General features: G+C 40.5%; 1 protein-coding gene across 3 annotated transcripts in view; it reads left to right on the top strand.

Moving 5' to 3' along the window:
• Positions 1–14,137, top strand: part of PTPRK (protein tyrosine phosphatase receptor type K) — a 755,588-nt gene that overhangs the window by 470,240 nt on the left and 271,211 nt on the right. For all 3 annotated transcript variants that reach the window (XM_060239139.1, XM_060239131.1, XM_060239123.1), the window contains exon 7: positions 7,090–7,383. In XM_060239139.1, coding sequence (XP_060095122.1) covers positions 7,090–7,383 — 294 coding nt within the window. The remainder of the gene's footprint in view (positions 1–7,089; positions 7,384–14,137) is intronic.

Here is a 14,137-nt window from a genome sequence, read left to right as displayed (position 1 = left end):
TGAAACTTTGTCTGTGCTGTTTCAGTGTTCCTGTAGCTGGTTGAAGCTTATGCTTCCTGTAGTTGTGTCCCTTCAAATAAACGGTTGATGTTTTGAGCCTGCTTTTCTCTGCTCAGTGGACCTGAGAGATGGTGCCTAGTGAATACTTTAACCAGGGAACCCACTGCCAAAGGGGGATATTACACTGGAGAGCCATTGCCAATCTGAGTAGACTCGGGGCGGGGGGGGGGGGAAGCTTGCAATGCCATTTCATTGTATTTCCAGGCTCAGAGCATTTTACATTTTTAGTTTCTGCTGTGATCCTTGTGCTTTTTCTAGTTGTTTTATTTTAAAAGTTGCATTGCCAAGTCCCAATATTCCTCCACCTTTCATGTTTTCCCAGGGTCAGAGCACTTTATATTTTTAGTTTCTACTGTGATCCTTGTGCTTTTTCTTGATGTTTTATTTTTTTAAATTGCATTGCCAAATCCCACTATTCCCCCACCTTTCCAATTTAAACAAAATATTGCAAAAGTCTTAAGCATGTTTGTATTTTAAGTTAAAAGATAATATCTTTAATTGTGTTTGCCTGCGTCCTTTGTAAAGTTTATATCTCTGCTACCTCACATTATATTTTATGATACGCATGGCCCGGCCCTCCTAACAAATGAGTTTGACATGCCTGTTCTATACAATCCTGAATATTGGAAACATATAGTCCACAGAAACATTTTATCTGTAGGAAACAGAGACCTCAGATGCATTGTGTGTTTAGATGGGGTAAAAAGTGAGTTAGCCAAAGATTAATTGGGGCACTAAAAAGAACCTGATATTGTCTGTCTGTGACAGGAGTGAGAACATAGTAGAGAACATGGGGAATGGTAGGAATTCACAGGAGTTTAAGTTCCATGAGGGAATAAAAACAAGCTGAAGGGAAACTGTTTATAGGATATAGGTGTGATTTACCATGGAGGGGGGACATGGGCAAGGGTGCTTTGGGAGTTGATGGCTTTCAAAGCATGCCAATCATGAGAGATCTTGAGGAATTTGAGATACTACATTGAAAGTGCCCAAAATTTGAACTGCAAAAAGTAGCCACCAATACTATGATGACTTGTAACTTAGATGAGCTGCTGATGTGTCTGTAGAGCATCAATTAAGTCACAAGACAGGAATGGAGATTGAGTTATTAGCTGTATTATTTAAAATAACTAAAGACACTGTATATTTACTGGAAGTTAATTCCCTGGAAAAAAATATTCTGTTTGGTGGCCGAGTGAACATAGGGAGAGTTGGAAGGAGAAAGCAACACTGTTCATTATCCGCTTTTTGCCATTAAAATTTTGATTAACATTAGAACAAAGATTAATATTATTGTTCACACAACAATGTACCAACAAAACATTTTATGTAGTGTCACTTTAAAAACAAATAAAAAATGAAGTTTGTGCAAAAAATGGTATGCTTTTCAATCATTAGTGAAAGATTCATGAGACAAAATAAAAACTTATTTTGCAGAGGTCGGATGGAGAAGTTGAGAGATGAATTGATTTGGTGTTAACTTATTGGCAAGATCAAGAAAACAATAGGTTATTTTCTTTCCAACATTGCTTGCACAACGATAGGTTTTGCATGAGAAGAAAGAGCACACACTGGGACTTCTTGTTCTACTTGACTATATTTATGAATTTTTTAAAAATGTAGGGTGTATTGATGTCACAGGAAGGCCACTTTGTGAACAGCTGCTCACATTAAAATGGAAAACCACTGAAGATCTTTGCAAGGTTTTGCCCAGAATCGATCACAAGACTTCTTGAGTAAATGCAGAAGCTTTCAATGAAAAATCAGGTAGGAAATGCTTGTATAGCAAGTGCACGCAAGACTGTTTGTCTTGACAGACTGACAAATAGTGAAAGATATAATCCAAATATAGATTACAGGTTAACTGCTCATCATTTTTCCCACCTAACTCTCTCCCACTCAAAAGTCTTTGAATTAGTTGTCAGACCACAGTGTTGCATTTATCCATGGTCACATTCCAGCTTTGCATGCATTTTAGTTGGTACCTATCTTTCATTCTCAGGGAGACAAGATTAAGCCCTTGCTTCCCACAATGAGTTGCCCTCATTTATGGCCTTATATGTTACCACTTCTAGTCTACATAAATTCATAAAAAGAATAGAATGGATACATATGAATATACCTAAAGGTTAATAAACATTGACAGGGGTTAGTACAGTCATAAATACATGTACATAAACACATACATGAATATAGGGAACAATGTAATAGGGAATACATAAATGTTCTTGAGACAGTTAGCCACTTATCAAAAATGACAATAATATTAGGAAAATCAATAAGCTGTTACTGAATCACAAGATTGAAGCAAATTCTTGTCAGGGACTTGTACCTGACAGTCTCGCCAAAATGAAGAATACAAAGTATAGTAGTATCATTAACCATTTTGATCTTATTGGAAGATATTGTTGGTTTGCCCATACCAAGCATTGTAGACTGCATGTTCCAATTTATTAAGGTGCCCCAAAGATTGGATTTAGATAAAGGATATTTTTTTAAATTAAGGAATTTTTGTTATTTCTACCGTTCAAAAAAGAAAGGAGGGGGAGTGGGAGAACAACCGGGGGACTTAAAATCCAGCAACTAAATAAGATTTTTTTAAAAAGTTATACATAAAGACAAGACAAAAATATAACACCTGTGCTGGCAGAGCCACACAAGTTTCTTTAAGCAATTTCCAGATATCTAAAAATAACTCCATATGCTGCTATTATTATTTTTACTACTACTTCTACTACTATTTATTTAATTGCCCTATCCTGGCTAACACCATGCTCTGAGCAATGTACAAGATATTATATAAAACAATACATAAATTAAAATAAATAAAACAATAATAAAAGTACGGTGAAATCAGCAACAAATATATTGCTGCTGCAGAAAAGCCACATTATTATACTTTCTGTGTGCCATGCATTCAAAGTCCTCAGTCCACTGATTTATTGGAGGTGGGCTTTTATCTCTCTAACGGGAGAAACTCATTTGCTTCTTAGGCCACACCCCCTGACATCACTATTGTGTCCCACAGGACTTTTTTGTAGAAAAAGCCCAGCAGAAACTCATTTGCATATTAGACCACACCCCTTGATGCCAAGCAAGTTGGAACTGCATTCCTGTTCAAAAAAGTCCTGCTGTCTAGTGTAAAACAAATCTTTTAGCTCTTGTTAAGGGCATGGAGGGTCCATTTTTGCTAGTCTCCAAGACATGGGCAGATAGTTTTAAAGTACATAAGAATCCTCAAAAATCAATGGACATTCTAATACAAAATTGATGTGAGTAATGACTTTCCCCCCCAAAAAACCCCAAGTGACTGGACATACCCACAGCATATGTTTAAAGGACACATCCTGGAAGTTACAGTGCCAACAATTAGACATTTACTAAAGAGTCACTGTGATGTCCAGAATATCCCAAACATAAGTTTTTGCTGAATAAGTCTCAACTTATGATTCATGGAGAGAGTAGGTATTTAAGACCACATCCCATTACTTTGGCAAAACAGGGCAATCTAACTCCTTACTGGATCTGGATCGAGGTGGTGTGACGGTATTGCTGTTGCTAGACCTATCGGCGGCGTTCGATATGGTCGATCACCGGCTGCTGACCCGCCGCCTCGCCGACGCAGGGATTCAGGGGTTAGCCTAACAGTGGCTTTCCTCTTTCCTTGAAGGTTGGGGACAAAGGGTGGCGATTGGGGGAGAGCTATCTCAGAGGCACCCACTCGATTGTGGGGTGCCTCAGGGGGCAGTTCTCTCCCCAATGTTATTTAACATCTTTATGCGCCCCTTGCCCAGATTGCCCGGGGACATGGGCTGGGTTGCCACCAGTACGCTGATGACACCCAGCTCTACCTATTGATGGGAGACCGGGCCATTGATGATGCCCCTTTAGATCTGGACCGGGCCTTGCAAGCCATTGCCGATTGGATCAAGCTGAGCGGGCTGAAATTGAATCCAGCGAAGACAGAGGTCCTTTGCCTGGGTCACAGCGCCCCAAAAGGAGGGATTTCCCTTCCAGCTTTTGACGGGACGCCATTGGTACCAGTGCGTGAAGTCAGGAGCTTGGGAGTGCTACTGGAGTCCTCCTTGGCAATGGAGGCCCAGATAGCGGCCACTGCCAAATCCGCCTTTTTTCATTTTAGACGGGCAAGGCAGCTGGCCCCCTTCTTGGAGCGAGGTGACCTGGCAACAGTGATCCATGCAACCGTCACCTCGAGATTAGACTACTGTAATGCCCTCTACATGGGGCTGCCCTTGTACCGAACGCAGAAGCTGCAGCTAGTGCAGAACGCAGCAGCCAGGCTGCTACTGGGACTACCTCGGTGGGAACACGTGTGGCCTGGGCTGCGGGAACTGCACTGGCTGCCAATAGTGTACCGGGTTCGCTACAAGGTGCTGGTTATTACCTATAAAGCCCTATATGGCCAAGGACCTGCCTACCTCAGGGACTGCCTCTCTCCGTATGTTCCCCAGAGGGCACTGCGCTCCAGCTCACAAAATCTTCTGGAAATCCCTGGGCCTAAGGAGGCCAAACTTAAAACAACTATGGCCTTCACCATAAAAGTGCCCCAATGGTGGAACCAGCTCCCGGAGAAGGTGCGGGCCCTGCGGGACCTTAACCAGTTCCGCAGGGCCTGCAAAACTGCCCTCTTCCAAGAAGCCTTCAAGACGTGACCAGACTGAATATTACGCCGCCAGGATAAACAGAGATTGTAGCACCATACTGTTTTTAGCTTTAAATATTAATGTATATTTATATTCGCATTTGTATTTATTGTGAACTGATTTTACTTGTATTGTCACTTCATGATATTATATCATGACATATTGTAAGCCGCCCTGAGCCTGCCTCGGCGGGGAGGGCGGGATAGAAATAAAATTTATTATTATTATTATTATTATTATTATTATTATTATTATTATTATTATTATTATTATTATTATTTTATTTCTGAGACTCTAAACCTGGAAGATCTCTAATCACAGCAGATGAAGAAGCATGTGAAACCATAGATTTCAGGCTTAATGTCACAAATAAATTGTGATTTCTGTTTGACATCTCAATGCAGCCAGTTGGGTGACACTAAATTGTTTGGGATGGTAAGAACCAGAGAGGATTGGGAAGCACTCCAAAGGTATCTGTCGAGGCTGGGCAAGTGGGTATCAGCATGGCAAATGAGGCTCAACGTGACCAAGTGCAAAGTAATGCACATTGGGGCCAAAAATCCTCTTTAAATACAAGTTGATGGGGTGTGAACTGGTGAAGACTGGCCAAGAGAGAGGTCTTGAGATTGTGGTAGATAACTTACTGAAAATGCCGAGACAGTGTGCGACTGCAATAAAAAAGGCCAACACCATGCTAGGAATTATTAGGAACGGAACTGAAAACAAATCAGCCAGTATCATAATGCCCCTGTATAAATCAATGGTGCGGCCTCATTTGGAATACTGTGTACAATTCTGGTCACCACACCTCAAAAAATATAGCATTGGAAAAAGTGCAGAAAAGAACAACTAAAATGATTAAAGGGTTGGAACACTTTCCTTATGAAGAAGGTTAAAATGCTCGGAGCAGTTTAGCTTGGAGAAACATCGACTGAGGGGGTGACATGATGGAGGTTTACAAGATTATGCCTGGGATAGAGAAGGTAGAGAAAGAAGTACTTTTCTCCCTTTCTCACAATACGAAAACTCAGTGGCTATTAGCCACAGCATATTGTTGGAACTCTCTGTCTGGAGCAGTGATGCTCTGTATTCTTGATGCTGGGGGGGGGGGGGCACAGTGGGAGGACTTCTAGTGTCCTGGCCCCACTGATGGACCTCATGATGGCACCTGGTTTTTTTGGCCACTGTGTGACACAGAGTGTTGGACTGAATGGGTCATTGGCCTGATCCAACATGGCTTCTCTTATGTTCTTATGGTTAGTTTATAATTGTTCTCTGATGAAATATCCACTCCAGATAAGACTGTCTTCTGGATGGTAAACTAGGAGTTAGTCAGGTCCTTAGTTACAGAAATACTGAAGAAAAATGAGAACTAATTCCAGGCTTTGCTTTGATGTAGGTAAACTTTATATCAATTTTGGAAGAGTTTATTGCTTTTCATTGTACAGTGTCAGCAAAAAGTGGCTTTTTAAATAACACCTGGGAAGAGGCTGTTGCCAACAAGGGCACAGTTGCTGCCACCTGCTCTACCTTCCTCTCCATCCCCTGAGGGCTTAAAATGAATCCACCTTCTGGAAGAACAGAGCTGTTCCTACATTTTGTGTCCCACTCCCCACTGTGTGTATTGGTCTGTTGTGAGAAAGTAGATATTTTGTTATGTAGCCTGGGTTTAAATATTTGTGATATTTGATAGTTTTTTGGTATTGTTGATTTTTGTTGACCATTGCAAGCCACTTCTAGTCCACAAGCCTTCACAGATTGGAGAAAAGTTCGCTAAAGAACCATGTTATTCTTGTTATTTCTGTTTTGTTTCCTCCCCAAAACGCTGGAACCCAACTTTAAGTATGGCAAATTCTAAAAGCTATCTGAGTTAGATATTTTCTAGTATCCTATTAAGCTTTTGAAGTTGCTAAGTTGCATTTTTGCTGGTTGTGAAACCCCTGTGTGCCTTGAATTTAGCATTGTTACCTAATTAACTGAAACAAATTAGCCAAAATATGAGCCATCTGGAATGAAAATGAAGCCTCCGTGTTTATTAGTGGATTCATTTTATTTGGGAAAGTATGTGTTGCTTTAATTGCTTTCTAAAATAAATCACTTTTAGGCAATGACTCTGTAGGCATAAACTCTGTAGCTATATTTTGTCCTCTTTTTCAGTCCCATGATGCTAAATTCAATTTCACAGAAGAATTAAAATATATTTAGTCATTTTTCATTTTATAATCTGTTTTTATTCTTTGTGAGTTACATGTTTAAGTCATTGCATCTTCCCTTATATTCTTGGTAAAGATCTTTAAGATCTTGGATTATACTTGTGTTCTGTGTTATGATGATTTTTATTTCAGTATTACATTGTGTCTTACAGAACCACCTCGACCAATAGCACCCCCACAGTTACTTGGAGTTGGACCAACTTATTTGCTGATTCAGTTGAATGCTAATTCCATTATTGGAGATGGGCCTATTATCCTGAAAGAAGTGGAATACCATATGACAACTGGGACGTGGACAGAAACCCATGCTGTAAATGCACCAACCTATAAGCTATGGCATTTGGACCCAGATACAGAATATGAGATCCGTGTTCTTCTGACCAGACCTGGAGAAGGTGGCACTGGTCAGCCAGGCCCACCGCTTATCACCCGAACCAAATGTGCAGGTATGATTTGTTGTTTACATGAGAATGTTCTTATATTTGTGTAGCATGCATACATATAAACAAGTTGGATTTTATAACTTACTGTAATAGCCACAAGTTGTATAGTTACAGTTTCTCAAAGTTCATGGCAACTTTCTTGCATCATAAGGAAATCTGTGACTAAATGTTTCCCTCACTTAAGAGCTGTTGGATTGTTATGAGCCAATATGTCCATGAAACCCAGTTCAAATTTCAACTCTTCTATGAACTAGCTGGGCATCGTTATTGGCCTCAGTACCTTATCTGTACAGTGGAAATATAATACTGATCACCTTATAGGGTAAAAATTACTGACACATCTGGATAGCATCTGAAAGCTGTGTTTTCAAATGTTCCCTTTTTCAAAGAAAAACCACAAGATTTATTTTTTATTCTGTATCTTTTTAAAGTAGAATGAGAATCCAGGATGTATTATCCAAATTTATTTCCATATTACTCTGTTACAGTGCATGGAAAATACAGCGTTTTTTTCCAAACCACTTTTTCTCTTCCTTGTCATCTCCAAATATATACAAAACACTGAGAAGGTTGAAATTTAGCCTGAGGTCTTACGTTGCCCTATGATAGCCACAATAGTGCTGTTCCATACATGGAATAGCACGAAGGGCCCCACCAGACCTTTCAGGAGAGTAGCCTAGGCTCTAAATCCTTCCATGCTAGCACCAGCCCTTAGGAGAATGGGGGAATACTGGTATGGCTGCAGCTTGGGCTTTTTCAGCTTCTACGGAATTTCTCTTGTTGTGCTGTGATTCGAGAATGAACCGTGTCATTGTAGCTCTTGAGTAGCTGGGGAAGTGTAAAGACTCAGTCCCAGAGGTGCCTTGTATGTCAGTGCTTAGCAGAATCTGCATTTTTGTTCACTGTGCAATAGAAGAAATCTAAGAGCAGCAATGTCCTCGGTGTCAGAGCCTATTCACAGGTTACTTTAATAGTGAAATTTGCAGAGATGTTCATGCTGTAATGTTGCCCTGAAGCTTTCGTATGTCACTGCAGCTTTCATTTCAAATATTATTACTATAATTGCAGGGAATTAGAAGCACCAGGCACTTGTGCTTCTGAAAGCCTCAGAATTAGAAGTAACATGAAACTCTGAAAATCACCTTTTTAACCAAGTGTTCCCGTAGACCTGTGTGCTACAATTCATTTTGGCAAAGGGTCCTTATGACAGTCAGGTGGCAATTGTTGCAAGCATTGCTGAACTTAGCTTGAATTTCAATAAAATGAGCCATCTTTTGCTGATGTTATTTATTTTGAAAATAAAACAGGGTGTTTTTTTAAAAAAAAAAAAAATCCTTTACTCTGCCTATTCAGTACACCAGACAAATAAACCCTCAGCTATAAACCATTTCCAAAATACCAAGCGCTCTGAAATACGTGATGGTATTCCTAGCTTGCAAGTAAAGGTGTTCATATGTCATTCTTGGATCTTATAACAGTAATTGAAATCCAGCTCCTGTTGGCGTTTTCAGTTCCCTTGAATGTTTAATACATTGATGCAAAAATAAGGTGCAACTTCCTTGATTAAAGCAATTGCAGCTGCATTGGGTGTATCTTTTTCCTTTCCTCTTTCCTAAAATGCATACTTTTCCTCTTCCCGTTCCTAAAATGAAGTACTTAATATAGAAAGGATTGCTTATTCTTATTTGACCGAGCTCGCTAGAAGGCCAAAGTTCTTGTAATTTTAGAATTAAGATGTATTATTGATGAATGAGGTGCTTAAAGTAATTATTTGAATTTAAAAAAAACCCCTAAGAAGTAAAGTTGATATAGAACTGATCCCAGAAATGGGTCACATAATGCTAATTCATCCCGTTTTTCATTTTACAGTCTGCTGAGGCTGAGACATGGTTGTTCAAGTCTAAGTTAAAATTATTTGTTTATTAGATTTATAACTCTCCCTTTACAACAAGGCTCAGAGTGGGTAACAATAGTATTCATAAATTAAAACTAATAAAACTACAATAATACTGGCTCCAATAAGATGGCATATGAAAAGGGAGGCACAACATAGTGCCACAACATAGTGGAATAGATACCATATGCTTAGGTGAAGAAGAGAGGATAACAATCAAAGGAGAAAGAGACAGGAAATGAGGGACAAGGGAGGGAAGTCAGCCCAGATAGACACCATCATTGGCCTCAACCATAGGCCTGGTGAAACATCTGCATCTTACAGGTCCTGCAAAACTGCGCCAAATCATGCAGGGCCTGGGTCAAATTCAACGAAGAGTTCCACCAGGCCAGAACCAGGGTTGGAAAAAAAACACCTAGCTCTGGTTAAGGCTAGCCAAATATTCTTCAGACCTGGGATTAACAGTAAATTGTTACCCTGTGGGCATAATGTTCTTTGGGGGGTATACAAGAGAGGTGGTCCTGCAGATATGCTGATCCCAGACTGTTTAGGGCTTTAAAGGTTAATACCAAAGTCTGGAACCTAATCTGGTACTCAACTTGGAGCCAGTGCAGCTGATGTATATGGGCTCTGTGTTTCTTGTAAGAACACATGCCTCTGCATTCTGGACCACTTGGAGTTTCTGGGTCAGCCTCAGGGGTAGCCCTTCATAGAGCGAGTTACAGTAATCTAATCTGTAGGTGACCATTGCATGGATCACTGTGGCTAAGTCAGGGTGAGACAGGAAGGGGACCAATTGCCTAACCTGGTACAGATAGAGAAACACCAATCTGGGCACATTTCATTACCTGGGCCTCCATCGAAAGGGAGACATCCAAAATCACACCTAGAGTCTTGACCTAGAGACATCCAAAATCACACCTAGAGTCTAGAGCATTGGTGTTAGAGGTACATAGTTAGGAGCAGGAAGTTGGCACCCCAAACCCGAATCCTCCTGGCTCAGCCGCAGAACTTCCATATTGGATTTAATTTCAGCTGGCTGTGCTTCAGCCATCCAAACCACAGCCTCCAAATATTCAGCCAATATATTCGGGGCAGCAATCAGGCTGGCCGCCCATCAACAGTTCAGCTGGGTGTCATCTGAATACCATGAAACTCTGTGCCAGCTGGGTGAGGGGATGCATATATATGTTGAATGACACTGGAAAGAGGATTACCCCTTGGGGAACACCACACACCAAAGCTTACTGTGGTGACACCCTCTCTCCTAGAGCCACCCTCTGTCACTGACTTTGAAGAAATGAGACAAGCCATTTCAGGGCCATCTCATGGATCTCCATATCAGTGAGGCAGTGTATCAACATCATAATCAACTCCCCTGGACACTGGTGACATATGGGGGAATACCAGATTCAGGTTGGGAAACTCGTGGAGATTTGAGGATTGATCCTGGGGATGACAGGAACCTTAACAGGGTACTAGGCCATTAAGTCCTCCCTCCAAAGCATCAATTTTCTCTAGTGGAACTGATATCTGTATTCTGGAAATGAGCTGTAATTCCAGGGGATCCCCAAGTCGCAGCTGGAGGCTGCTATCCCTACATAAACTATATTCCATCTATCTGAATTTGATAGGCTGGGTGAATCAGAGGCTTAAGAACATAAGAGAAGCCATGTTTGATCAGGCCAGTGGCCCATCCAGTTCAACACTGCCAAAACACCAGATGCCATCAGGAGGTTATTAGTGGGGCCAGGACACTTGAAGCCCTCACACTGTTGCACCCCACCCCCCATGCACCAAGAATACAGAGCATCACTTGCCCCAGACACAGAGTTCCATCTATGCCTTGTGGCTTAGTCACTGATGGACCTCTGCACCATATGTATCCAATCCCCTCTTGAAACTGTCTATTCTTGTCACTGCCACCACCTCCTGTGGCAGTGAATTCCATGTGTTAATTACTGTTTGGGTGAAGAAGTATCTCCTTTTATCTGTTCTGACCTGACTGCTCAGCAATTCTATTGAGTGCCCATGAGTTCTTGTATTGTGAGAAAGGGAGAAAAGTATTTATTTTTCTACCTTCTCTCTCCCATGCATAATATTGTAATTCTCTGTCATGTCACCCCTCAGTCATCCTTTCTCCAACCTAAGGAGCCCCAAGTGCTTTAATCTTTCTTCATAGGGAAAGTGTTCCAGCCCTTTAATAATTCTAATTGCCCTTTTTTGTGCTTTTTCCAATGCTATAATGCGGGGGTGGCCAACAGTAGCTCTCCAGATGTTTTTCCTACAACTCCCATCAGCCCCAGCCATTGGCCATGCTGGCTGGGGCTGACGGGAGTTGTAGCAAAAAATATCTGGAGAGCTACCGTTGGCCACCCCTGCTATAATGTCTTCTTTGAGGTGTGGTGACTAGAATTGTACACAGTGAGGTGTGGTGGCCAGAACTGTGCACAGGCTTGAGTTAATAGGAATATGTTTTACCTGAAACCTTGAATGGTAAGGAATAGATGACAGAAGAATTGCTGTGCTATGGATTGCTTACCACTACTGAGAAAGTGTGTCCTATCTTCTGAAGACAAAGAGATGTGTAACAGAACCTGCATGTACCAAAGTTGATGGACCAGCTGACATAAGTGCAAACAGTCCTTTAAATACCTTTAAATACCTGGTCCTTTGCTATTAAGGATGTTAAAGGGAGTGACAAATGCTCTGAATTGCACCTAAAAGCACCCAAGCCTGGGGTGATATGTTCCCAGCTTGACAGGAGCCTTTTTACAGTATTGTGGACCAGTTGAAGCCATCTAAGAGTGTTCCAAGTGAGATCAAGGCAGAATTTATTACAGTAGTCCATTTGGGATGTGGCCAGAGCATGGATAACAATAGCCAAGGCTTTCTTCATGGGTATTCTGAAATAGATGAAGTTTCCAAAGGCAGAGTCATAAAATCCAATATGGACATTGTAGAAGTATTAATAACTTACAAAGCTTTTAAAAATATGAAAATTCCAGCTCAAGTTTTATTTTAAATGTAAACTTATTTTAATATTATCCATGTGTCTTTGGATAATGAAATGCTTTTGAAAAAAACCCCTAAAATCTAGCTAGATAAAATATAAAACTTTAAAACAAGATTAGGAATCAAATAATTTGAATCACGAATATGCCTTTATGCAGACAAATATGCCTTTATGCAAGTATAATACTTTCCATAATTTCTTACCATGGCATTACCAGTTTGGCATTTGCTGCATGTTTCATTCAATTAACTCTGGCTTTGAAAAAATTATATAAATTATTGTGCACATAGCCTCAAATACAGAGTCTGAAAACAAAATTTTACTGTAAAGTTGGCATGTTTTACTTTCTAGATAAGTAGATATGACAGACAATAATTTTTATGGGCTTTAAAAGTTTATTTTCAGCATATAGGTGATACAGAACACACTGAATTATTTGTAAAGATATGTTAGAAAACTGCTGCAGGCCGTTTTACTTTAAGAACAGACACTGTTTTTATTTGGAAAGAAATTGAACACGATTTTTATGCAATGTTGATGTTAGCAGTTAAATGTTGTGATATTTTAAAAGGGTGTTACAATGTTTTGTTGTGCTGCATTTAGAAGCATATCCAGGGTGTAGGTACCATTTCAGGCATCAAACATGCCATTACAGTATGGCTGATGTGTCTTTAGGATGATTTCCAGTAATTACTAAAGATTTGGCCTATAGGGATATTATTAGTAAATAGCAAATGTAATACTTAGTCCTAACTTTCTATAGCACTGAATTCCTGTCACTGATTGATTGTGCCATTTGGAATTCTCCATATGTAGGTACTGTGGCTTTGAAGGCAATGATTGTGCTTGAATTTTTCAAGCGTCAGTCAGTATCGTTTTCTGTATCCCATATTTTATGCTTCACATATAGCAAAACAAACAAGGAGGCTTGAATGCTTTCCTGGAATGACAATTCCAGATATCAATAGACAGGACTGTGCACCTTCTAGCTAACTTTATGTGACCATACACCTCACCCAAATGGTTTGTAATAATTGCAGTTCATTGTCATGGTACCTGGGCAGTCAAGGATGGGTTCTGCACTTGAGAGGCCAGCCACAGAGACCAAAGGGCACTCCAAGCAAGTAGAGGGCACTTCTCTCCCCCCACAACCCAGTTTCCTTCCCTTTTCAATGTGAAATGAAGGCGGGGGAGTAATGCCCTTTCCTCAGTTTCCTTTTTGTTGCTGCTGAGAGAGGTCATCTTTGACATAGCTAATGAAATGAAGCCTGATTCATGAATATTTGGGCTGGATTTTTTTAATGGCTTGGGGAGCAGGGAAAAAGCCACTCCCAACAAGTTTATAATATGGAAAGCTAGTTACAATTCAAATGGCATGTTAAAGTTATTTTTCCAACAATGGAAACTGATACTAAACAGCCCCTTCTCTCTGCTTTCTTACTTTCTTACTTCAGCATCTCTCAACTGAATTATACAAACTATAAACTGGGATGAGATTGCTAATGTTATTTACATAATTTGGAGTTTCTAATTGTTCCGGGTGCAGCCTCAGGTTCTCAGCTGTTTCTGCCTGAAACATAAACTAACTACATTGGTGCTTACAGTTCAGGCAGGATCAGAAACTATGGCCTCGTCTGCACTCTCAGAGTTAGTGTGCCCCATTGCTACAGCAGGGAAATATGCAGTGTAATATCAAATTGACCACTAGAGGGAGCAAAACACATGAGGAAAAGAAAGAGGCACATCAGCAGTGAAAATGAGTGTGGAAGAGCCCTGTCAGCCATGCCTTAGCAGTCAGAAAGTTCAAATAGAACTTCATTTGCATTAGTCACTGTAGCTTCTTGTAA

The sequence above is a fragment of the Heteronotia binoei genome, chromosome 1 (assembly GCF_032191835.1).
Source record: "Heteronotia binoei isolate CCM8104 ecotype False Entrance Well chromosome 1, APGP_CSIRO_Hbin_v1, whole genome shotgun sequence".
Taxonomy (NCBI): domain Eukaryota; kingdom Metazoa; phylum Chordata; class Lepidosauria; order Squamata; family Gekkonidae; genus Heteronotia; species Heteronotia binoei.
Note: the sequence above shows the minus strand (reverse complement) of the source record. Positions and strands in the feature narration are given on the sequence as shown.